We start from the raw sequence: 27,857 nt of genomic DNA, 5'->3' as shown, positions 1-27,857 counted from the left end.
GTAACTGTATTAGCAATTGAAGTATTAAGGTGCAAATATGGAGGTAATCCATCTTGTAATGGAGTACAGATGTGCAGCCCTTTCACTTAAAAGAGAGATCGTGACCAAGGATTGAACTTCATCCCAATCAGTAGTTGATACCCTATGATAATTCTTGTCTTTTTCACAAACGCATCATCAAGGGGCTCTGTATGGCTGATATTGTGGTGAAACCCCACCCACAGTGTGAGGTAAGGACCATGATTCTGACATCACACCATGGGAGGCTTGTTGCATTGTGGGAAATAACAGGTGTTTCCAACTGCCAAAAAAGCAAGCAGCAGCTACTTCCATTGACATCACCTGCCAGCAGTAAAAATGTCTCTCAGTAGCTCATCCAAGGAGCCGCAAGGGAAAAGGCCATCTCCAGCAGTAGTCACCACGTGAGTCTTGCCATAGTGGTTGATCAGCGGTTTTGTAAGGAAACCCCACTTCTACAGTGTGGCATGCTCTCTAAGGGCTGTAGTCACTGGGATCAAGGATCTTCATGTTTGCAGGGTAGCTTGAGATAGATCGACAAACAATTTAATATTAGTATAGGGGTCGAGGAGAGTTGCCTTTTGTTTCACATACAGTAGTAGCTCCTGTTAGGTATGCAAAAACTGAAAGATGGCAATTACATCTTTAGGTAAATGGTCTGCGATGTGGCTAGGCTTAGAAAGTCTATGTATTCTTTCTATGCATAATTCAAGAGCGGATAGGTGAGGTAAAGTTTTTTGTAGTAGTTTAGTGACATATTTTCTTCAACTAAAGTGTTGTTGTGGCATTGAATCTGGGATCCCCTAAATTTAAAACTGTTGCGTCTGCTGCGATCCTCCATATCAGCAGATTTGTTTTTAATCCACAGTATGTCCTCAGTGTTCTGCTCCACTGCATCAATCATCAGATTATGCTGGATGATAAGGTCAGCCACCTTGTCTTCAGTGTTGGAGATTCTATCACCCAGTGTGCTAATGGAGGCTTGCAGGGAGTTTGTGATCTGATGAAACTCAGAGAGAGGGATTTTTGAAGGAGAGAAGCATGTATCACATATAAATATGTGAGGTGTTCTGATCTGTGGCCAGGAAACTTTCTGTGAAGCGGTCATCAGTGTGTCGTAAGCTTCCCCCTGCTCCCCCTTTTCCTACCTTATTAGAAGCAGCAGTTCTTTGTTTAGATTTCACAGGGCTTCTCATAGAAGGAGACCGAGGGTCAGACAGTGTGTAATCCTCTTCAGAAATGATGTTATCCTCTGGGTCTGTGTAGCTGATAAGTCATAGTGCAACGTCTCGTGGCAGCACCATGCGGGCCTGAGAAGCTGCAGCGCCACCTTTGCGCTGCCTTGAGTGACGGTCAGGAAAGAAATCTGTCATCTTTTGCAGGCGAGAGGGTCTGTTTTTTTTCTCTTCTTTGAGATGTCCCGATCCATCTGTTTATCAGGCAGGGCTGGAGTCTGAATAGGTAAAGTGGACATCTCTTTTATGCCGCTTGTAGAAGCCAGGTATGCAGTGCTCAGGGATTATGCGTCCATCTCTGCTACCAGCAGACACACCCCTGGCCAAAGTCAATTTTAAGCACAGTGATAGACACGGTCACAGTTTTGCCTGATGCAAAGCATGTTTGAATTTTTGTACATTTTATAATTCTTGCTCAACATACCTTTTGTGATGTTAAACATTTTCAAAAAAAATAAAATCTTTCAATAAAAATGGAGTAGAAAAAAAACTGCTATTTAGAAACATCTGCTTTGTTTAGCTGAAAAAGTTACAGAAATAATGACCCTTTGCATTTCCCTGCACTAAAACGTTATTATTTTTATTCTCCCTGATAGGTAACAGACTTTTAGCTTCTGTTTACTTTTCAGGAAACCGGATTGAAGACAAGCTGTTTGGCAAGCACTTTTGCACAGATACCTCATGTTTTTTAATTCATGCATTACTGGAAAACAGAAAGGGACTTAAGAAAATTTATTTCTAGGACTAGTAGGGCTGCTTATCTCATCATTTCACTTCAGGTATGCTTTAAAGTAAACCTGAGATGGTTGAAAATAAAAATTATACATACCTGGGACTTCCTCATGCCACCTTCAGGCTAATCTGTCCCACGCCATCCTCTGCTAGTCGGCGTGTACTGTGCATGCATGGCATGGTCACACGTTCGTCACTGGTAGAGTTTTGTGCCTGTGCAGTACTACTGCACAGGTGCAGAATGGCTGGGAACGTGACAGGGGAACGCGCGTATCCGGACTGCGCCTGTGCAGAGTGGCCAAATCACTGGACCAAATTGTGGATGATCTAGGAGGAGGAGGATTGTGAGGGCCCAATTAGCCTTTAGAGGGCTGGAGGAAACCCCAAGTAATATATATATATTTTTTTCCCCCAGCCATCTTAGGTACTCTTTAAAGAGGAGCTGTCAGCCATACTATCTCAGGGAAAAAAAACATATATTCAAGTAGAAAAATACTTGCTCTACTTATATAACATATGTCTTGCACTGTCCACATTTTGATTTTAGTGATTTTTCTACAGTAAAAAAAAAGAAAAAAAAGAGGAAATCACTTCTTAGAATTTCCCATTTTAACTGTGGCTTGTGAGAAAACGCGGAAAAGCCGCCGCGGGTGCTCAGAGCAAGGCGGCTGTTTCCGCGTCCAATGCGGCGGATTCCGCATCTGACGCGGCGGTTTGCACGCATAGGCCTACATCTGTCATCATGGCTAAACGCGGAGAAACCGCCGCATGCCCGGATAGCGGTGCGGCTGGTTCCGCGCCCTGCACAGCGGATACATTGCAAGACATGTCTGGTGTGGCTGGGACTGATAGTCCACACAGATTCAGAAGGACGCGCGCGCGTGAAGAGGCAGAACTTTTATGACAGCCAGAAGGGTGTCAGCTGACCAAGCCGGTCAGCTGACAATTCAACCATTTCTGATTGGTCCAGCACTTAGGGGAGGCGCTGGAGAGCGCTATAGTATATCTACTGGGTGCTGGTCATTTCTCTGGTGTCTGGCGTAGCGATCACTACGTGGTAGCACTCAGACCTTGTCAGTATCTGTGATATTTTCTGTGTTATTACTTCAGACTAGTTCCAGGGTGTTGATGATCAAGGAACTCACACCCAAGACTAGGGAACTGTATTATCACTCTGTTATATATCAGACTAGTTCCAGGGTGTTGATGATCACGGAACTCACACCTAAGATTAGGCATTGTTATTATCTGTTATGACTTTCTGCTTTCCTGCCCACTCTCTTGATCTCCGATTTGGTACTTCGCTATAACTGATACTCTGTTGCTGAACCCTGCTTGTCATTAGATTCTGAATCTGTCTCCTGTCTCTGTATCTGATCTGTTTGTCTGTTGCCGACCTGGCCTGTCCGACCTCAAGAACTATCTTCCCTGTTTGGAGAAAGTTCACAGACCTGTCAGTGACACTTCACCATTGGTGTCACACGCACTCTGGTTCTTCCACTCTCCGCCTGGCTCCGCCCCTTGGGGAGCATCAGACCATTGGAAGGAACCTATTCTCTGAGCAGTATCTCTTACTGCCTGGCACCCTCTATACGGGTGCTCTCCTCAAAGTATTACTGTTGCACAAACACTCATATTTCTCAGGTGTCCAGAGGTTAGAAATATATCTGATTATCGGTGATACTGCAGATCATCAATAATTGGGTATATATCTGTATTCTCGGTGATACTGCAGATCACGGGTAATCAGATCCTCTCTGTGTTACACCGATCGTTACAGAGCTATTTTGAAGCCAATCCTGATGTCATTTCCTCCCGTACTCTCCTCTGCCTAATTTGCCCGCCCTTCACTATAAAACTTACATTGTCTCAGCATGAGAAATATTGGCTAATCAGAGAGGAACCCAGGTATGGGAGGGGAGAACAGAAGGGAAAGAGGCTTCTGCCAACCAGACAGCATTAGTTGAGTCTGAGGGGAAGTAGAGAAGCAAAGAAGGACAATCCAGCATGCCCTGAAACATCCTTTTTGTGTATCCAATTTTGTCTGTACCAAATAAGAATCAGGTAAACTTGGGAATGATCATTTATCAACAAGAAAAGTAATAGTGATTTTAACTTTTGGATTGCCTGGTTAGCATTCTTATTACTTATTTACCAGATAAAAATAAAGCATTGATTTTTCATTTTATGACCACCAGGTACACTTTAACCACTTCAGCCTAACTGGACGAGTATACATGTCCAGTGTAGTTGTGGAGGGTGCACCACCAGTTTGTTAATAAGTGAGGCACATGTGGTATCATTTTAATCAGGACAAGTTGTAGAATACATTTTGATGTGTTTTAAAGCTTGGACCCACATCCCATAAGAAATAGGTAGTGGCAAACTCACTCCAAAATACAAATTATTTTTCAAAATTATGATCAGATTTGGGAAAGCATTAGTAAAATTACACAAGACATAAGTAGTAACATTTTAACAGTGATAAGTAGTAGAATAGATTTTAGAGTGTTTTAGGGTAAAGACTGTCTTGTGTATTATTTTTAGTAATAAACTGAGGCTAGGTTCACAGTGGGACATTAAAGTCGCACGTTAAAAACATTTTACGCAGTAAAACTCATTGCAATGAAATAATAATGCAATGAAATAATAATACAATGCAAATACGTACGTGTAATCATTGATGGTGTACAATGAGGAAGTAAAAAAAAATCAAAACTGAAAAAAAGACACCTTTATTTGCAAATACAATATTGTCACCATACATTGTGCTAGGAACATAATCTAATGTTGTAATAACCAGGATGGATAAACAAGCAAAATTTGTGGGTTTAACTTATAGTTTCCACTGTTTATTGTAAAGCTATTATGGAGGTAAATGAATAAATTGTGTGTTTATTCCAATTTTCCCTTATTTTCCATTAAAATGCATAGAAAATAAGGTAACTACAAAACAAAAATATCACTCACTAAAAGCTTTATTTGTCCTGAAAAAAACAATATATAGATCATTTCTGTGTGATAAGTAGTAATACAAATATTACCAAATGAATGGGAGCAGCACAGATATGTGAAAAGTACTCTTGTCCTGAAGTAGTTAAGGGGGTTAATATGTATAAAATTTAGGACAGAGTAGTTAGACGAAGATATAAGTCTCTTGCAGCGATTGCCCACTGCATATCCCTGTGCATACTCCTACAAGTGTTTTTGTTGCCGCCCATTAGTATACTGATCAGTGAATGGGCAAAACGTTTCCATTCACCTATCAAAATGCCTGTGATCAATTATCACCTGCATCAATGAGATTTCTGTGGTCATTGACAAAATGAAAGTAAAAATATATACATGTTACTTCCTGTAAGTGAACTCACAGTACTCAGTAATATAAAGTAGAGGTACACCTAGTGGCCAAATAGTAAAAAAAATACACCCTAATACATTACATTAAATAAAAATAAATTAATTCCCCATTAAAATTAACTCCTTACCTCCCCCACTCTCCCATAGTTACCAAAATAAAACATTTATATATTAAAAAGGTACCCTAGGGACTCAATTTTGAAAATGCATGTCATGAGGGTATATTACTGTTATTTTTGTAAATAAGGTCTTATAATTAGTGACAGACAGCAGGCGCAGCACAATAAAATTTCTATTGCACCTGAACAAGGACGCACAGACGCAGTGGACATCCACTGTGAGAAGTGAAATTGCGCCGCGGCAGGTAACGGAGGATCATTCAGGAACGGCGAGGGCACAGGTCGGCCCCAGAGGGCTGACAGAAGCCCCAGGTAAGTTAAACTTTTTTTCCAGGTACCCTTCAGTTCCGCTTTACGGTTAAGCCCCACCACGAGGTGAGGTCTTAGGGATAGGCATCTGTAGAAGGAGGGTTCTACGTGAGAGTAGGGTTACGTTAGGTCATAGTAAAATATCAGCAAAGATAATATTTTATTATCCTAATTTAGTATAATATCGGAAATGTTACTGATATTTTGCTAGCAGCTATCTCCGCTGCACATTTTACTGGGTATCTTTATTAAATGTACACCTAAAAAGACCCCTAGGTAGTCTGATTATTTTCTGAATAAATTCCCTCAAATCCAATTTGTCCAAATCTATAAACGTGCATTTGCAGAAATTGGTGATGAACATTTCTTCTTGCCATAGAGATTCAGCTCACCTCCTGGAACAGATAGACAATACACAGTCATGACCAAAATTGTTGGCAGACCAGACATTTTTCCAGAAAATCAAGTATTTCTTGCAGAAAGGTATTGCAGTAACACGTTTTGCGATACACGTTTCTTTCTCATTGTGTGTATTGGAACAAAACAAGAAAAAAAAAGATGGGGAAAAAAAGCAATTTGGACATAATGTCACACAAAACTCCAAAAATGGTGTGGACAAAATTTTGGCACCCTTTCAAAATTGTGGATAAATAAGATTGTTTCAAGCATGTGGTGCTTCTTTAAACTCACTTTGGGCAAACAAGAGGTGTGGGCAATTTAAAAATCACACCTGGAAGCAGATAAAAAGATGAACTGTTAACTTAGTCTTTGCATTGTGAGTCTGAGTGTGCCACACTAATCATGGACAACAGAAAAAGGAGAAGAGAAGGAGAAAAAGGAGAAGAGAACTGTCTGAGGACTTGAGAAACAAAATTATGGAACAATATCAACAATCTCAAGGGTACAAGTCCATCTCCAGAGATCTAGATTTGCCTTTGTCCATAGTGTGCAACATTATCAAGAAGTTTGCCTACCATGGCACTGTAGTTATTCTCCCTTGGCGTGGGCGGAAGAGAAAAATTGATGAAAGGTTGCAACGCAGGATAGTCTGGATGGTGGATAAGAATCCCCAAACAAGTTCCAGAGAAATGCAAGCCGTCCTGCTGGCTCAGGGGCCATCAGTGTCAGTGCAAACTATCCATTGACATTTAAATGAAATGAAACGCTATGGCAGGAGACCCAGGAGGACCCCACTGCTGACACAGAAACATAAAAAAGCAAGACTACACTTTGGCAAAATGTACTTGAGTATGCCAAAATCCTTCTGGGAAAACATCTTGTGGACAGATGAGATGTGGATAGAGATTTCTGTTAAAGCACATCATTCTACCAACTCCCAAAAAACGGAATGAGGCCTACAAAGAAAAGAACACAGTACCTACTTTTGGAGTTTTGTGTGAAATTATGTCCAATTTGCTTTTTTTCCTTTTTTTTTGTTCCAATACACACAAAAGGGAAAAAACAAGTGTATAGCAAAATGTGTTACTGCAATACCTTTCTACGAGAAATACTAGATTTTCTGGAAAAAATTCTGGGGTGCCAAGAATGTTGGACAGAGGGTTAATGTGGACCTGAACTCTTGCACAGGACACAAGGAAAGCACAGATAAATCCATTATGTGTGTGTTTATAGAGAACAGCCTGTCTACACCCCCCCCCCCCCCACAACCCTCCCCCCCCCCTGCAAGTAATCACAACAGTTATTTGCCTTCTCAGATGTGTCATCTCAGAAATTCAGCAGGCTCAGCTACTATGTAAAGAGGTTAAACCTTCCATAAAAGCAGGAAGTAGACACTCTGCAGATTTACTGCAGCAGTTCTAAAATGTTTTTCTTTAAAGGATATTATGCTGTTGCTTATCTTTTAGAGCAGAGAAGAAGTTTTGAATTCAGGTCCGCTTTAAAGGATAACTAAAGCGAATCATATTCATATCATATTGTAAAAACACCAACCCCTTCTTCTCCACCCCCCCCCCCCCCGCATATGCCCCCCATACCTACTACTCGGTCAGCCAGGTGGTACACTAGTGCGCAGCTACTGGCCCAGCAGCGCACATCCTTGATCATCACGACTTGTAGTGCGCAGTCAAGGACGCACACTGTCAGGACGGTGTCTGTGTACTAGTTTGCAACCTGGCAAACCCAGAAGTAGGGGGCATTGGGAGACAGTGGAGGGGGGGCAAAAAAAAGAAGAGGGTTGGCATAAGGACGGCTACCTATGCCTTCCCTGAATAGACTGTAAAGGACGTCAAATTTTTTTATATAATTTAAAGTTTTACAAGTACGTAATACAGTACATTTGCATTTTGCTGTGCACTTCTCATTACATAGCATGGTTACAGTAAATAAAAGAGCAGACACTACCTGTCCAACACACTCCCCCAAAAAAAATACTAAATGGCAAGGTTTTTTTTGTTTTGTTTTTTGCTACACCGTGCAGTCTATAAAAAAAGGAAAAAAAAAGTACTTTTCAGTGTTTCACTTTTTAAATCTAGTTTAAAATGTATCTAAAATAAGTTAAAAGGTGTACAAACCTTTACAAAATAAAGAGGTACTTTTTCTGCATTTGATTCTTCAATGTCAAGAACAAATTTTCTCCACTTCTTGTATATGTCATCCATACCAAATACTGAAGAGCCTGTAACATTTGGAGACTTCCTTCGCTCAAAGTTGAGAATGCTGAAGATGTCTTTAACTTGACAGTTGAATTGACAGAGCTTTAATAATAAGCAAAAAAATAAAAAACAATGAAAAAATAAGTAAGTTTGTTTCTTTAACAATTTTTTTTAAATATTTAATTTCAGGAACTAATGCTGAATGTGATGCATTTTTGAATAAAATAGTCCAGAACCACATTGTTGTATATAAATATGTAAAAAACAACAACCAAAAAACAGTCCTTAAAGGATAGCCGAAGTGACATGCCGCATGATGAGATAGACATGTGTCTGTACAGTTCCTAGCACACACATAATTATGCTGTGTTCTTTTTTTTTTTTTCTTTCTCTGCCTGAAAGAGTTAAATATCAGGTATGTAAGTGGCTGACTCAATCGGGAAGTGACTACAGTGTGACCCTCACTGATAAGAAATTCCCCTTTGTATCTCTTTCTTGCTCTCAGAAGCCATTTTTTGCTAGGAAAGTTTTTTATAGTTGGAACTTCTCATCAGTCACACTGTAGTCACTTCCTGTCTGAGTCAGCCACTTACAAACCTGATATTTAACTCTTTCAGACAGAGAAAGAAAAAAAAAGGAACACAGCATAGTTATGTGTGTGCTAGGCACTGTACATACACATGTCTATCTCATCATGTCACTTTGGGTATCCTTTAAGGGTTTGTTCACACTGCAGGCGGTTTTGCTATTTTTTAAGTGCCGTCGATTTTTCAAAATCGCCCTGAAAGAACTTACACAATGATTCTGTATGAGATAGTTCACATATGAGCAGCTCGTTTGTGTACCGCTTTATAAAGCGGTGCTTGAGCCATTTTTGAGGCAATTATGGAAGGTATAGAAAAAACGCAGAACGCTCACAAAACCGCTTTGTGGAGCAATTGCTATCACATTTTTAAGAATAAATACATTGTATTTATTATTTTCCGGATCAAAGAATTCACTTCTTGACCTGCGTCAGGGAGTGAATTACCAAAACGCTTGGGAAAAACGCATCGGTAACCACTAACCACAAAAACGAATCGCCCACCGAAGCGCAAGAAATTGGAAAAACAAACCCTCAAAAAAAGCCCACCGCAGACGGACACACGAGCGGAACGCAATGTGAACAAGGCCTAACCACTTCTCTACCACAGATTTTTTCCCCTTCAAGACCAGAGCAATTTTCACATCACGCTCCCATTCATTTGTTAATAACTTTATTGCTACTTATCACATTGAATCAATCTACTTATTATTTTTCGTGGGACAAACTAGGATTTTTTTGGACAATACTTTTTGCTAAGAATTATTTTATATGCATTTTACAGGGGAGAAGAAGAAGAAAACAATTGCATAAATTCATAATTTCTTTCAGCCATTGTAGTTTAAAAAATAAAATATGCTATTGTAGATAAAACAGACATTTTATTTGCCCATTTGTCCTGGTTTAATACAACATTTAAATTGTGTCCCGAGTACAATGTATGGCGATAATATTTTATTTGGAAATAAAGTTTTTTATACTATACAAATAATTAAAACCCTTTATCTACAATAGCAACCGTAATATACTCCCACAATATACATATTTAAAGCGGACCCAAACCAAACTTTTTTTTAATTCAAAATATTTAGCTGCACCACTCTAACACATACAGAGATAAATAAACACTCCTTCAAGCCTATGAGCATTTCAGTGCATGCTTTTCACCCTTCTCTTTTCATAATTACTTCTGAGCTTAGTAGGAGGTTTTAGATCATCGGTGTGTTTGTCATCAGCTACCCTCCCTCACAGGGGTGTCGTCTATGAGAAGTCTCAAACAAGCTGAGATCACCTCCCCTGTGACAACATCAATAGCAGCCTGTATTTTGTTTTTGATCTCCTCCACTAGTCTGCTGGATTCTGTCCCGGCAATATGAAAGGAAGGGAGGGGTTCCTCCAATAAATGTAAAATATTTTATATTTGTCATCATGCAGCTGATAAAAGGCTGCTATTTATTATTAGAAGTTAGAAAATAGATTTTATTTCTGAAATCTTGTATTTTTAATTTGGGTCCACTTTAAAAAATCCTTAAGGTAACTATTTATGTAGGTTTTATTTTGATAACCATGGTGTAGGTGTGGAAGGGGTTAAAACAAATACATGGGGAGGCGCATGCGCGACGTCATTAGGGATGGCTGCCTAGTCCCACAGCTCCAGCCCGTCTCCGCATAACGAGAGCCGCTATAAGCCTCACAGAAGCTTCTGAAGCGCGGCTCCTACCAAGACAGCTGCCGCACACCCTCCAGCTGCCGATGCCCGAAAAAGCACCCGCCAAGATGACACAGCAAGCAGGCACGCTGGATCGTTTTGTCCGCCCAGCCGAATCTCAAGATGGCGCCAGACACCAGGTCAGCACAGACACGCTGCAGAATCAGGCCTGTATAACCCCTGACAAAACTCAACAATTTCGTGCCATTAATGAATCCTTTCAGAATGTAATCCTTTCTGCTGTCAAGGAACTTAAAACAAAAATTGCAGGCTTAGGTGAGCACACAAATGCCCTAGAAAACAAAATGGACTCTCTCGCACAGAAACATGGAGAACTAGAAGATGAGCAGTGCTTTATACAATCAGATCTGAGAGCACTTCACACAGCTCAAGAGGACTCTGAAAACAGGGATAGGAGACAGAACATACGGGTAAAGGGGGTCTCCATGTCTGTGAAACCTGACCAAATCAAGGCCCAACTATCTGAACTGTTCAGATCATTAGCACCAGATATCCCAGACGAACTTTGGCGTATGGACAGAGCTCACAGATCGCTCCCCTCAGCACAAAGACCTAAGGACATAATAGCCAAAATGCACTACTATGAAGCCAAAGAATCCCTACTGCAAGCTACTCGCAAAGCACCCTTTATACCTACCGGTAATGGTGTTTCTTTCCTGCAGCTGGGATACATCCTTAGGAGTATGGTAACGCCCAGGCACCTGTTGAAACACAAGTGAAAAAGTATAAAATGCTCCCGCTCTCCCCTCATCCCCAGTGTATAAAAGTAAAAAAAGACCGAAACACTAGGAAAGAGAGGAGCGAAGCACCTCCTAGTGACCCCCTAAAAAAAGGAATAGAGAAGACACAAAGAAAGTGCAAAAGATAGGGTAGCGGACAGTATCCCAGCTGCAGGAAAGAAACACCATTACCGGTAGGTATAAAGGGTGCTTTCTCTAACCTTTAGCTGGTATACGTCCTTAGGAGAGATACACAAGTAATACCCACCTAGGGAGGGACTACAGCTTGTAGCACTTTCCTGCCAAACGACAAATCCTGCTGAGACAGGACATCCACCCTGTAATGCTTAACAAAGGTGGACTTGCCCATGTAGCCGCTTGACAAATTTGCTGAACTGTAGCCCCCGCTCTCTCTGCCCAAGACGTTGCAATGGATCTGGTAGAGTGTGCCTTTATGCTGGATGGTGGAGTGGAGTCTGAAATCTTGTAGGATAACGAAATAACCTCACATATCCACCTAGCAATTGTCTGTTTTGAAGCCTGATTACCCTTATTCCTCCCCGAAAATAAAACAAATAGGTGAGAAGAAGACCTAAATTCTCTGGTTCTAGACAGATAATTCAACACGGCTCTTCTCACATCTAGGCAATGGAACTCTGCTTCCTTAGCACAAGAAGGGTTATCACAAAAGGAGGGGAGTACAATACTCTGAGATCTATGAAAATCCGATGAAACCTTAGGCAAATAATTAGGATCCAGACGAAGTACAATCTTTTCTGGAAAAACGTCAAAAAAGGGTCTTTAATAGAAAGAGCTTGCAAATCACCCAATCTTCTAGCTGACGTGATTGCAACCAAAAACGCAACCTTAATGGTCAAAAATTTTAAATCAATGTTTTCAATCGGCTCAAACGGAGGTTTAGTCAAAATGTTAAGAACTAACGACAAGTCCCATTGCGGAAGTACTTTTTGTCTGATCGGTGTGGATCTCTGAATAGCCCGAAAAAAATCTTTTATCAACCTTTCTTGTGCCAAGGGTTTATCCAAAAGGATTGATAAAGCAGAACACTGCACCTTAAGTGTGCTTAAAGATAAATTCATCTCCAAGCCGTCCTGAAAAAATCTAATATCGTTCCAATCTCTGACTGCGATCTATTGCGGGATGTACACCAAGATTGGTAAACCTTCCACACCTTCCTATAAATTTTATGAGTCACAGGTTTCCTACATTTAAGTAGAGTGTCAATGACCTTATCCGAGACTCCTTTATTTCTAAGTATCAACCTCTCAGGATCCAAGCCGAGAGTTGGAACAACTCTGGATTGGGATGCAAGAGAGGGCCCTGACTCAAAAGGTCCGGCCTCACTGGCAGAGGTAATGGAGGATGTACCGACAATTTCAACAGAGTGGCATACCATACTCTCTTTGGCCACGCTGGGGCCACGAGAATCACTTTTGCTTTCTCCCTCTGTATCTTTTCCAACACACGAGGAATCAGTTTGAGAGGCGGGAAAGCATAACCTAGGTTGAATGTCCATGGGACGGACAGAGCATCCAACCCCAGAGTGTGCGAGCAATCGTGAAGAGAGAAAGACTGAGGCATTTTCGCGTTTTTTTGGAGAGGCAAAAAGGTCGATTTCAGGAATTCCAAATTTGCTTATCACATCTAGAAAAACCTCCTGGTTTAATTCCCACTCCGAGTGATCAAGCTCGTGGCGGCTCAAATTATCCGCTTCCAGATTTAAGGAGCCTTTTACATGAACCGCCTCGATCGAGAGCAGATTGGACTCTGCCCAAAGAAAATTCTCCGACGTCAGGAGTGACAGATTCACAGATCTGGTTCCCCCCTGTTTGTTGATGTAAGCGACCGCCGACACATTGTCGGAGAAAATTAGTACATGCCTGCTGTGAATTATGTGAGGGAAAGCAAGGAGAGCTTCCCTCACTGCCCGCAACTCTCTGAAATTGGACGAACTCCTGGCTATTCTCTTGTCCCATTTGCCCTGAGCGTGTAACCCCAAGACCGTGGCTCCCCAGCCCCAGGCACTGGCGTCTGTGTAAATCCTTATCGGATACTCCTGTTTCCACAATATGCCCTGGGTAAGATTGAACTGATTTAGCCACCAATGAAAACTCTGTTTTACATGAGGTGGAATCTGGACCGTTTGCTCTAAAGAATCCCGATCTTTGTCCCAAACTGCTAACAACCATGATGATTCTTATCGACCCCTCCTTGACGTAAAAGAGGAGAACGCACTTCTGCCTGTAATTTTTCTATTTTGGGAGAGGGAAGAAAAATTCTTCCCCTGATTGAGTCGATAGTGTAACCCAGGAACACAATTGATTGAGTGGGATTCAAATTCGATTTCTGATAATTTATGACACAGCCTAATCCTGTTAGAGTCTGGATCACCTGGTCTCTGTGCAAAATCAAAATCTCCTCTGATTTTGCAAAAATTAAGAGATCGTCTAGATACAGAACTATGGAGATGCCTTGGTGTCTCAAAAGCTTCATTACTTCCGCCAGTACCTTGGTAAAAATTCGGGGAGCCAAAGCTATCCCGAAAGGAAGAGCCTGGAACTGATAGTGGGCAATCTGGCTCCCTGCCTCTACCGCAAACCTTAAAAATTTCTGATGGGAACGGGCAATCGGTACGTGCAGGTACGCATCCTGCAAATCTATCGAAACAAAAAATTCCTCTCCTAGTAGAAGAGATTTCACTGAAAAAATGTTCTCCATCCTGAACTTCTTGTACACTAAAATAAGGATTTAGGGACTTAAGATTTAGAATAAATCTGAAATCCCCGCTGATTTTTGTCACCAGAAAAACATGAGAATAAAAGCCCAGAAACCGTTCTTTCTGCGGAACTAGAACTATCACATCCTTTTGTATCAATTTGGAAATTTCTAACTGGAGACCCTGAGCCTTGATTGGGTCCCGAGGAAGATTGTTGATGAAAACCCGGGGAGGGGGAGGAACAAAAAACTGAGGGCGATACCCCTCTTCTATAATCTTGAAAATAAAAGGATTTGGATTTAATAGGCTCCACTGATAATGAAAATAACGAAGCCTCCCTCCCACCGGCAACAAGTCATTTGTTTTCTTTTGGGGCACTGGGTTTTGCAAGCGCAAACCCCCCCTCAGCCCCATCCGGCAGGAAAGGACCATTTCTTTTGCTGAGGACGAGACCTGGTCTGATCCTGTTCTGGTTTCCTATACCCCCCAACCTCTTAGTCTTAAAATCTTTACGTTTGCTGGGGAATTGTTTACCTCTTTAAGCAGATCTTGACAATTACATAGTTACATAGTTATTTTGGTTGAAAAAAGACATACGTCCATCGAGTTCAACCAGTATAAAGTACAACACCAGCCTGCTCCCTCACATATCCCTGTTGATCCAGAGGAAGGCGAAAAAACCCTTACAAGGCATGGTCCAATTAGCCCCTAAAGGGAAAATTTCCTTCCCGACTCCAGATGGCAATCAGATAAAATCCCTGGATCAACATCATTAGGCATTACCTAGTAATTGTAGCCATGGATGTCTTTCAACGCAAGGAAAGCATCTAAGCCCCCTTTAAATGCAGGTATAGAGTTTGCCATAACGACTTCCTGTGGCAATGCATTCAACATCTTAATCACTCTTACTGTAAAGAACCCTTTCCTAAATAAATGGTTAAAACGTTTTTCCTCCATGCGCAGATCATGTCCTCTAGTCCTTTGAGAAGGCCTAGGGACAAAAAGCTCATCCGCCAAGGTATTATATTGCCCTCTGATGTATTTATACATGTTAATTAGATCCCCTCTAAGACGATATATTTTCAAATTCATGACCAAATAGTAAATTACCATCGATAGGCACGGAACATAATCTATTCTCGGAAGTTAGGTCACCATCCCATGTTTTGAGTCAAAGAGCTCTTCTGGCCGAATTAATAAGAGCAGTCGTACGGGCAGAGATACGTATAATTTCAACTGCCGCATCTGCCAAGAAGGCTACCGGTTTCAAAACTACTGGTAAGGACTTTACATAATCATTCAGACTAGAACCCTTGGAAATATGAGATAACAAATTATCCATCCAGATTTTCAAATTACGAGATATACAAGTAGCAGCCACTCCCGGTACAAAAGCAAAAGAAGCAGATTCCCATGCTTTCTTTAACAATACATCAATCCTCTTATCCATAGCATCCTTCAATACACCAGCATCCTCAAATGATAAATCAGCGTTTTTTGAATATTTTGATAAGGAAGCATCAATCTTAGGACATTTGGTGAACTTATCCACGTCTGACGGAGCAAACGGATATTTCTTTTTAGCAGATTTTGGAATAAATAAACGCCTCTCCGGGTCCTTCCACTGAGAGGAAATAATGTCTTTAAGGGACTGATGAAAGGGAAAAACCCGACCGGATTGCTGCGCCAGACCGGAGTACACCTGATCCTGAGCAGAAAGTTCTTTTTGAATCTCGGGAATCTGTTCCGTCAAAAAAACTGCCTTAAGTAATTAGTCAGTTTCATCCGTACTGAACAGAAATTAAGCAGGTTTTTTTCAAATCCTCATCCGACATTACTTCAGATTCAACTTCCTCTCCCTCTTCAATCTCTGAAAGATCCTCCCTGCCCTCAAAATCCTCCTCCTCCTTGTGCTCCACCACAACATTAGCATTAAATGGATCCTCTGGGAGAATCCCGGAAGGACCAGGAGTGGCCAAATCAGGAGGATCAAGCGAAGGTGCAGGATCTGAAGGAATAGAAGAGGGAACTGGGATAGCCCCAGGAGGATTAGGCGGAAGAATAGATTCTCTAAATTTGTCAAATGCCACCGTCATATCCTTCCTGACCGATCGCATCACATTCTTAAAAATGGAAGAAGACTCAGAGGCTATCACTGCATCAATACAACTCTGACAAAGGGACTTAGTATAACCGGAAGGTAATTTGGATGCACACTGGCAGCACTTTTTTGACCTAGGTCTGCCAGACCCACTAGATCTAGACTCCACTCCTGCCTGTAAAATCAAAGGAGAAAGGAGGGAGAAAAAGAAACATGGAACAACCCTGATTAAAACAATGACCACAAACAGGGTTACTAAAAGGGAGAACAATTCCCCCACTCACCACACCATCAGGCTGTGGAGCTGCTGCTGAAGATGTGGATGCGGTCGCTGGCGCCATGGCTGAAGACATGCCCTCTGCTGCCTGCGCCGCTGCGGGGACCACTGAGGAGGTTGACATCGCTGCAGATGAGGCAGCAGAATCCTCCATAATGGTGCTGCTTCTAACGCGGCGTGCCGTTCAAATAATCCAGGAAGGCCCCCATCATCTGACCACTCCTTCCGGTCCGCCTCCTCCACCGGAAGTACGTCTGCGCTCCACCAGCCGAAAAACCCTTCAACACCGGCACAAGTGAATCACGCAGGAGGAAGGCGGCAGCTGGATAGCCCGATCTCCTCCATGCGGGCATGCAGCGTGCAATGGCGGCACCTGGAACCAGCGACCTCCTCCTCTTCACCGGCATGAGGAAGCCTAAAGCCCCAGGTACCCCTACTGACCTTCTCACCCTCTGGTGAAGAAAAAATAAGCAAAAATAAAAAAAATGGGAGCAGAACCTTTCCTGTGTTTCCGGGCAGAAACACAAAATGAACTGGGGATGAGGGGAGGGCGGGAGCATTTTATACTTTTTCACTTGTGTTTCAACAGGTGTCTGGGCGTTACCATACTCCTAAGGACATATCCCAGCTAAAGGTTAGAGAAAATCTCTTCTACCTCATTTAAAGGAGACGAGCTCCATATATATAACGATCTCTCGCTGATCACCCTAACAAAGCGCAGGGCTCTAAAACCTACCACACAACTTCTGAGAGAAGCAAACATACCCTACAACTGGGGATTTCCCTTCCGCCTCATAGTCAATCGACAAGTATGACTTTCATATTATCAGACTCAGATGATGCCCCGATGTTTTTGAAACAGATGGGTCTTAGACCCCCACCTCGACCCTGCATCTCAGATCACCCGCAGCTATCTCCCCACCAAGAAAAATCTGCCACATTTCAGACTGGACAAGAGCCCCGGCCCGTGCCCTAACTTACACTCAACACCCTGAGGAGATGGAAGCTCACCCAAGCTAACTGATAATTATTTACTCCTTTTACCACCAGTGGGACTACCCACTTCCCAAACCTTTGCCTATTATAACCACTATTTGATACCAGTATCCCATTATAGAATTTACCTTAATCTGTCTTGGTCACACACATATTATTTCTGGTTCTTGCGATCCCTGGGCTGTCACTCCCGGGTGATTCCACATGTACCTCAGGAGATCCATACTCGAAACTGCCCGACCCATGTTTGGCTCGGACATTTCTGAGGCGATCCCACCTGGACAGCTACTCCTAGCTGTCATCCTATGTAGCCACTTTTTTCATAGTGGCATTTTCTGTATTTTACCGCTCCAGTTATTATTTATTCTTCTGTTATCAATGTTATTCTTGATTCTTGTCTCTTGGTTCCACCCACTTCTTGTCATTAAGTCGCAGTGGCCTGACCTCCCTTATAAACGCAACAGCCCACAAATTTTAGACCATGCTTAAACTCCTAACCTTAAACACGAATGGACTCAATATGCCCCAAAATAGACTCTCCCTTTTAAAGAGACTCTGTAACAAAATTTTCAGCCTTAGTTCTTCTATCCTATAAGTTCCTTTGCCTGTTCTAATGTGCTCTGGCTTACTGCAGCCTTTTTCTAATTGCACAGTGGCTGTGTTATCTCTGTTATATGATCTAATCTGTTTTCTTCTGTAGGCCCTACAAATGGAGGTCACAAACCCTTAAATACCTTTTTCTCATCCCCACCTATTCCACCATTTACAAACAAAACTTCCCCTCCCTAATCCGCACCATACTTCAAGACCTACATAAATGGACTGCATACAAAATTTCTTGGTTAGGAAGAATATACGCATTAAAAATGAATATTTTACCACATCTATTATACCTCTTCGAGACTCTCCCAGTTCAGGTCCCCTCAACCCAACTCTCCCACCTGCAATCCGAGTTCCTTAAATTTATCTGGAATAATAAACGACCTAGAGTCCTTAAATCAATACTCTATTCTCCTAGGGAACTAGGCGGACTGGGCCTCCCACACCTAAAATACTACTACCTGGCCTCACACCTAAGACAACTAACTGAATGGACGAGCTTCAGGGCTTTCTCCAAATGGGCCCTTATAGAGGCTACTGATGTACTTCCTCTATCCCTAGCCTCCTTTATATGGGCAACACCCCCCTCCCCCCCCCCCTAAAATACCTCATACCAATCTTCTACCTACGATTACCTTTACATTGCACATATGGAAAACCTCTGTCCACATGGCACGCTAAAGATCCAACCCCTCACCACTTTACCCAATACTAGGCAATACCTCTTTTCCTCCTGGAACCTCAAGGAATTTCATGGACAGGTGGTTCTCATTAGGTTACTTTAACCGCCATAATTGGACAGATCCACTTACTAAAAAAACTACTATCTAGGTCAACCCTGGAGGAAAAGATAAGCTTTACCCCCTAAACACTCCTACATTTTAACCAGATTAGCCACTTTTTACATAAATACACTCACAATTTTTCTTCTATTTCAACGTATACCCCCTTTGAAAGATTATGCGATCATAGAGGACACCAGAAAGGCCTAATTTCACAGATTTACTTAATCTTGCACAACAAATCAGGCTCTCTGGTCCCCTCACACGACAAAATCGGAAAGCTCTCTCTCCTCAACCATCTCCTTACAGGATTGGGAAGATATCTGGGAGAATGCTAAACATTCTTCAATGTGCACCCACATAAAAGAGAATATTTATAAAATTCTATACCGATGGTACCTGACTCCTGAGATGTTGTCAAAAATATATCCAGGCACCTCCGACCTCTGCTGGAGGAGTTGCGGAGAGAAAGGTACCCTAGAGCATATTTTTTGGTCCTGCCCCCTGATTACCCCGTTGTGGCAAGGCGTACAATCCCTAATCCTAGATGTAACTGGTAACCAAGTTCCCCTTGACCCTCTCTTAATGCTATTAGGGAAGCCCGTACCAGACCTTAACAGACACAGTATGCGCCTTATTACTCACATACTCACTGCCACCAGACTCTCTATTGCCACATCCTGGAAAAATATCGCTACACCAAGTATCTTGGACGTTAAGATTAAAATCTCATGGACTAAATCCATGGAGCGAATGACCGCATCATTAAGAGACACAGAAGATAAATTTCACAAAGTATGGGACCCCTGGACTCAAATTATCCCAGACTATAGACCTCCCTGACTCTACTATCCCAGTATCCTAAGGCATACTGACTGTTCACATCTCCCCAAGTTTCCCAATACCCCACTTACGCCCCTGCATACCCCATTATATGACATATCCTGAATAGGCCCTTCGCCTCCTTTCTCTTACCAGTCTAACCTAACAAGCATTATAGGAGGTCTCTAACCACTGCGACTCACGACAAACCCCAACGTCTTTATCTCTACTCTTTTTTTCTTCTCTCTTCTTTTCACTCCGCTTCTACTTACCTATATTTCTCATCATTCCAAAAACATACGGATAAGTTAATTGGCTCCCCCTAAAATTGGCCCTAGACCACAGTACTTACACTACATAATATAGACATATGGCAATGGTAGGGGTTAGATTGTGAGCTCCTTTGAGGGACAGTTAGTGACAATATATATATATATATATATATATATATATATATATATATATATATATATATATACACACACACACTGTGCAGCGCTGCGTAATATGTCAGCGCTATATAAATACTAAATAATAATAAGAATAATAATCTTCTCTTATCCTCTTACCCTTCACACTTCATACTTTACCACTACTTAAACTCTCTACAACCCAACCTTCAAGCACCTTATTACTAGATTCTTATGGACGAAACTTTCCTCGTTTAGTTTATTGTCAGAGTCTGGGACTGCAGACTGAAGATCCTGTTAAACTTTAACGAGGCGACACAGTCCCCTCTACCATTAAACTGCCCGACCACATCCTCCAAAGAAACTCTAGATGTAAATAACCTTTTATACTCTTGTATTATGCTTTTCCTTTATTTTCAATAAAAATCAGTGTTGGAAAAAAAAATACATGGGGGTGTGGCTTAGCGCTTATAATGGACAGACACATCCCAAGCAGCTCTTCCATACATTCATCTATATCATCAGGCATCTGGCATCAGTGATCGCCTCACTCAAGCTGCAAGACTCTCCACAGAGGGATTGAGCTGCAGGACAAGCTCCCTCAACACTGAATCAGCTATCCACAGTAAGCTGCGTACAACGTGGGCTTGATTGACAGCGGCAGTTTGCGCAGGCGCAATAAGGACGACCTTTGGGTCAGCCTCTGCACTGTGTGGAGACCGGGACGGTGGCAGAGAGAGGAGCGGTCAGCATGGGACAGTCGGCTGCAAGGGACGGAAGGAAGCCCCAGGTGAGTTTTTTTTAAATGCCTGATAACTTTCGGCCCAGCCCATAACTTTTTCAAACACCCGTCAAACTACCGAGACATAATGATCTTCTTGATGCTCACAGAGACCACAGACAAAGTGTCACAAGTGAAGGCCAAAATAGCTGATATCGAAGATAAAAATAAATGTAACAATATCAAATTTAGAGGTATTCCAGAAAATGTCCCTGACTCTAAACTCAGACCCTATCTACAAACTCTCATTAAAACAATTATACCTCAAGCCACCGATCTCGATCTTACAGTCGGCAGGATCCATAGACAACCAAAACCAAAATTCTTACAACCTTCGGTCCCAAGAGACACGATTGCTCAAATTCACTTTTACCATATCAAAGAAGAACTTATGTACACCACGAGAAAGTTGGTCTCCCTCCCTGACCCGTACCAACAAATTAAAATATACACTGACCTCTCGCAAACAACGCTCCAAAATAGAAGAGAACTAAACCCTATCAATACAGAGGAACCACAAAGTCCCATACAAATGGGGCTTCCCGGTCAAACTTTTAATCAACAGAGATGGCAGAACCCACATCATTGCACATCTCAGGAAGGCTGGAAACTTCTCAGCCAATGGAACATACATCCAGAAAGAGAACCAATACCAACTCACCCCTCACAAGATATTAGTCTCTCAGCAATGGACACTACTGCACCTCCAGAGGCATCATAACCAATAGAGGTAGTCCCTTATAACACAGGAGAAATATTGCCTGATTTTTGCTTTGTCACCTTAACCTATATGGTTAAAACCCCAACTACAGTCAAACTCCGCGCGTTTGAGCGACTTACACTTACCACCTAATAATGGTTTTACAGCCGTTGCTGTACATGTTATTTGTTATGTGATTTTTTTTCTTCTTCTTTTGTTTTCATTATCTCATCAACCATTACTGTATTATCACTGTTCAAAATGAATAACTACTCTACTTTTGAAAGACAAATAGGTTCACCAATTGTTTTAGAGAGCTTAATATCTCACTTTATTCTTACTACTTCATTCCCAGTTGAGACTTACATGGCAACACCTCTTTTCTTTACCCTTTCTGCCCTTTTTCCACATAGTCATGTAAGGCAATTGCTATCCCTCACATTATTTTTGACACATTTAGATGTCCCTTAACATTCTCTCATATAATGGCAAAGGTTTAAATACCCCTTAAAAAAGGTATGCTATGTAGAAACAAAATTATAAACTTCCAAACCCACATTCTCTGCCTACGAGAGATCCATCTAACACAAGATTCAGCCCCTTAAGTATCGCACCCAAAATTTTCTACCATGTTACATAGCATCTTTCACAAAAAAATGAGGTGTCTCCATAGCATTTCATAATTCATTACAGGTTTCTATTATAAAATCTGTCATTGATACAAATGGTAGATGCATAATAATAGTATGCTCTATTAATGATGTGTCCTACACAATCACAAATGTGTATACCAGTAACGCTCAAAAGATTTGTTTCCTAAACAGAATCATCAAAAAAAACAAAGAAAATAGCTGAAGGCCACCTTATCTTCTTTGGAGAATATAATATCTGACCGTACCCTAGACTCCTCCAATTCAATTAATAAAGGGAAAAAGGAAAAATCATCAACTTCCCTAAAATCTTTCCTTATAACGAATTAATTACATGATACCTGGCGGTCCATGCATGTCAATGAAAAAGATTTTACTTTTTATTTAAATGTGCAACAAATTTACTCGCACATTGGTTATTGCCTAGTAAATAGATCACTTCTGCAAGCAGTTACCAAAACTTCCATAGGCAATATCTCATGGTCTGATCATACCCCATTACTAATCTCAATAAATAAACCTTCACATATATCCATCCCAATGACCTGGAAAATAAAAAAAACATGTTGTCTCGATAGACACATATAAAAATAAAATTACATCGGAGCTCAAAAAGTTCTTTAAATTAAACACCAATGGAGATAATACAACCCCAATGACTTGGTGTGGTCATAAAGCATATATAAAAAAAAGAGACTATAATCAAAATATGCTCCACTCATAAAAAAGAAACAAAATTACTAATTGATAACCTTCTCCAAAGAATTAAAACAATGGAACTTATAGATAAGAGAAAACCTGGTAAACAAAACCAAAGCCAAATTGGTTTATTTGAGGAATCAACTAAAATCAATTTTATCTGAACAACATGAAAAATGGTCTAAATACCTCAAAACTACTAGATACCTTGAAGCAGACAAAGTTGGTAAATATCTAGCTAAAAACGTTAAAGCAAGAAGGATTAAATCTAGAATATTAGCTATTATACACCCGCAAACTAAGATGTCCTTTACCAACCCTAAACACATAGCTAATACTTTGAGGTTTTTATAACTCTTTGTACAACATGCACCTAGATTTCAACACTCCTCAACCACAATTAGATGATATAAAACTCTATTTTCAGAATTTACAGCTTCCTACATTGTCTCAAGAACAACTACAAATGCTGAATGTCCCATTTAATAAAAAAAGAGACCTTACAAACCATCAAATCCCTTCCCCAAAATAAATCTTCAGGCCCTGACGGCTTCTCCAATAAGTATTATAAATTATTTTCCAACATAACTGTACCACATACGATCCATACATTTAATACGGTAGCCTACACCTCCCCACCCAAAGAAATGCTAGAAGCTATAATAACTACAATCCCCAAACTAGGGAAAAACCCCAGTGATCCCGTTAATTACAATCCAATACCCCTTCTAAATTCAGATATAAAAAAAATTTACTCCAAAACATTAGCAAATAGATTGGCAAAAGTTATGACTCATCTTATCCATCCAGACCAGGTTGGCTTTGTAAAGGAAAGACAGGCACCAGATGGCTCGCGCAGAGTCTTTGATATTTATCAATACCTCAAATAATCTAAAATTCCAACTTTATTCCTGTCCCTCGATGCTGGAAAAGCATTTGACAGGGTTCATTGGCAATATATGAACTCTGTCCTTAATAAATTTGGTTTTCATGGCTTTATTTTACAAGCAATACAGGTTCTATATACCACTCAATCAGCTAAAGTAACCACAAATGGTTTCCTATCAGATAGTTTCATTATTACCAATGGAACACGGCAAAGCTGCCCGTTATCCCCAATAATATTTATGCTAATTATGGAACCATTTGCTGAAACTATTAGAGCAAACAACAAGATACAAGGAATAAAGATCAGAACAGAGAATCACAAAATAGGCCTATTCACTGATGATGTTATTCTTTTTTTCAGCAATCCTACCTCATCCTTACAAGCCATTAAGGACGACTTACTGAGATTTGCCTCAGTTTCCTTCTACAAAGCTAACGAAACAAAATATTTCATTCTTCCAATTAACTTACAGGCAGGCATCATCCAAAGCTTGAAGACCAAATTTCAATTCCCATGGCTAGAAAATTACATTCAATACTTAGGAATAAATATTCCAACAAATACTAAAGACTTATACAAGCATTATCACGAGAAATGGCTGAAAACTCTACCTACAAAATTAGCACAAAATAGTTGGATGGGACATATTAATGCATTTAAAATGTTAATCTTACCTCAAATCCTTTGTCTATTTCAGACTATTCCAATCATTGTACCACAATCATTTTTCAAAAAAATCACACTCAATATTAAACTACCTATATATGGGCAGGGAAGAAACCCAGAATAAAGCTTAAAGAGTAACTGTCAGGCTGCAGAAGCTAATTTAAACCTCTAGTCTCCTGTGTTAAACAGTTTAGAAGGAAGCCAAAAAGACATTACTGAAGATAAAGATCTCTCTTACCTTTGATGTATGCTTATCAGCAATGCTTAGACCTAAGCAAGCCGCAAGCCGCATAACATACTGCAAAGCATTCTGGGGCCCTCCCCTTGGCTGCTAAGGAGAAGACGGGATCAAGTTTCAGCAGCTTCTAAAACTCAGTCCAGCCACAGCACAGATAAATCTCGGGGCAGCGTACACTGCAGGAGTCCGCTATTGTTCCTAGCCACATGGCTCATTAATATTCACTGCAAACTAGTGTTATTCAGTATGAGCTGTTCTGTGATCAGAAGCTGGCAGGACATGACGACACATTTGGCTTCACAAACATGGAACCTGCCATGAGCTGTCAGGAGCATCATTCTCTGCATATACTATATACAAATTCTGTGAAATCCAAACGTGGACAGTGAAATGCATATGTAATGTAAGTACAGCCAATCTTTAGCTACTGATATATGTGTTTATTTTCTCTGAGACCCTATACCTAACAGCTCCTCTTTAAAATTGTCCAATTGCATTCGAAAAATGGTGGGAAAGGTCTACCTAACCTGTATCATTACCATCAAGCAGCTATAACATACCAAATTAAACACATTTGGACCCACAACTCCCATCCTAGATTGGTCCAGATTGAAAATCATTCTTCAAGCCCACAATCACTTAAAGGTCTCCTCCTCCTGCTCCCAATCCTCCCCACAGTACAAATACCTAATCTACTTACAATTAAAGCAATGTGTACATATTTGTTGACATTATGTAATAAATTCAAACCATTAAATTAGACCAAAGAAATAGAGATCCCCATTTCAAGTCCGATTAAATACTCTAATCCCAAATGCTTACTTCAGTTAAAACAACAAAAAAAATCCAGTGGATATCCCAGTTCTTCAACAAAAAACATGGACAACTTATCCCATATAACACACTGATCAGTGATGCTCAGCAGAGCTCGAATATTCGAGTAGCTCGAATATTCGAGCTCTTTTTCAGCTATTCGAGCTCGGTATTCGAGCTCCGAATAGCTGCAGCTATTCGAATGGGCTATTCGAGTAAACGCGAATAGCCCATTCACTATTCGAGCTATTCGAGCAAACGGCGCTATTCGAGCTCGAATACCGAGCTCGAATAGCGTCATAGCCCAGATTGATGTCCTTAGAGCCAATCAGAGGGCTCCCAGGCCCTCTGACGGCAGCCAATCACAGAGGGGGACCCTGGCCAGCCCCTACCCTATAAATAGCGGCCGCCATGTTCCGTTTCTCCGTCCTTGCCTGAGACTTGCATAGAGAGAGAGTTGCTCCTTTGTGCTTTGGCTTAGCAAGAGCTTTATTGTGGTCATTTACCTAGCGTTTTTGCTCACATACACCTCCTATACACACCTATATTGTTGTTAGTTAGATAGACATTGTATTTTAGTTAGTAGCTTTTGTGTTACATAGAGACAGGCCAGCTGCTGCAGGCAAGCTTACAGCTTTAGGCCTCAGGGCCTGCCTGTGTGGGCAGCTGTCCTCCTGTCCTCTGTTAGTTTATTTCTCATTAGTATTAGACAGTATTAGATAGTATTAGACAGTATTTCTGCTGTCCCTTTACTACTTAGTGATTGTATTTTGTATTGTAGTTATATACTACTGTAACTGTACTAGGACACTCACTGTCACTGTTCATACTAGGCTACTAGCTCGGACTCCTGCGTGTGTGTGTGTGCACTCACTGTCTGTGTACTGTACACACACTCTATTTCCTTCTGATTACTGATTGATTATTGTAAATTCTACTTCCTGACAGTTACTACTTACTTACTGTAGTAGGGACACTCACTCAGTCACTGTTCATAGGCCAGCTCCTGCGCGTGTTTGCACGTGTGTGCACTCACTGTCTGTAGTGTACACACACTCTATTTCCTTGTGATTACTACTGATTATTGTAACTGCTGCTAGTTGTACTTCCTGACTGTTACTACTTACTTACTGTACTAGGGAGTCGGGACACTCACTCAGTCACCTCACCCACCAACCCACCCCATTAAAGTACCCCACTTTTCTCCAGCCCTTTTCAAAAACTTTTGTGTTTACGCCCAAAACATCGAAGATGTCTGGAAGTGGCAGCCAGCGCGGTTTGGGCAAGGGGAAGGGCAGCAAGGGAATCAGGAGGAGAGGGAGCAGCATTGTGGCAAGCCGCGGCCGCGCCACCATGCACAGTTCCGCAGCAGCAGCGTCAGTGGCTAACATTCCTCCCATAGCCACTGGCCGTGGACGCCTTGGGCGCCGCCCAGCAGGAGCATCTGCAACTCACGCTGCAGAGACACAGCAGCAGCAGCGTGTAGCACCTGCTCCGATTTTCCTCCAGCCGGGTCGGAAACGTCCCATTGAGTTAAAGGATGCAGACACTGTGGTGCAACTGATGACGGAGGATGAGCAGCCCGCCATCAGCTCTGCATCCGAGGCCTCCACCCTCACCACCACCACCACCACCCCTGTTCGCAGCAGCCTGTTCAGCAGGGCCTGGGGAGGAGGCCAGTTCACCATCACAAGTTGGCAACCTGTCACTCAGCAGTATTTTTACCCCAGGCACCATCAGGGTATTGTCTGCTGTTGTTGGCGATTTGGAGGAGGAGATGCTGATGGGCACTTTGGGGGATGAGGGATTGGACAGCAAGACTGTGGCGACAGTCAAGCAGCCCATCCATGCATCAGGAGAGGAGTTTGGGGGGTCATCATCCCAGCAGGACATGTTTCAGGAGGGGAGGATGATGATGACACGGCGACAGACAGAGACTGGGTGCCACCACCTCCAGGGGATGTCGTCCTCAGCAGCTCTGAGGAGGAGGAGGATGCGCTTGTGGGCCTTGCAAGGAGGCACATCATTGCAAGCATTAGCAGCAGTAGGCAGGTCCCACAGCCTGCTGGTGTCTCAGGCTCAGCAGCAGCAGCAGCAGCATCTGCCAGTACCACCACCAGCCGCACCCAAGCCCCCCCCCCCCAACCACCACAGGGAGACAGGCAGCAGCGGTTCCATGCCGTAGGGGGTTGTTTTTGTCACCAATCTGGCGTTTTTTCACCATGCCCACAGTGTACAGCAAGTACGCCACTTGCAACCACTGTCAGTGGAAGTTGAGCA

The 27,857-nt window shown here is 41.8% G+C and overlaps 1 protein-coding gene across 9 annotated transcripts in view; it reads right to left on the bottom strand.

The window, feature by feature from the left end:
• TERT (telomerase reverse transcriptase) overlaps positions 1-27,857 on the bottom strand; it is a 961,487-nt gene that overhangs the window by 748,337 nt on the left and 185,293 nt on the right. For all 9 annotated transcript variants that reach the window (XM_068236452.1, XM_068236449.1, XM_068236451.1 and 6 more), the window contains one exon: positions 8,305-8,487. In XM_068236452.1, the coding sequence (XP_068092553.1) occupies positions 8,305-8,487 (183 nt within the window). The remainder of the gene's footprint in view (positions 1-8,304; positions 8,488-27,857) is intronic.

Source organism: Hyperolius riggenbachi, chromosome 5, assembly GCF_040937935.1.
Source record: "Hyperolius riggenbachi isolate aHypRig1 chromosome 5, aHypRig1.pri, whole genome shotgun sequence".
Taxonomy (NCBI): Eukaryota; Metazoa; Chordata; class Amphibia; order Anura; family Hyperoliidae; genus Hyperolius; species Hyperolius riggenbachi.
The sequence above is the reverse complement of the archived record's forward strand: the minus strand, read 5'-3'. Positions and strand labels throughout refer to the sequence as shown.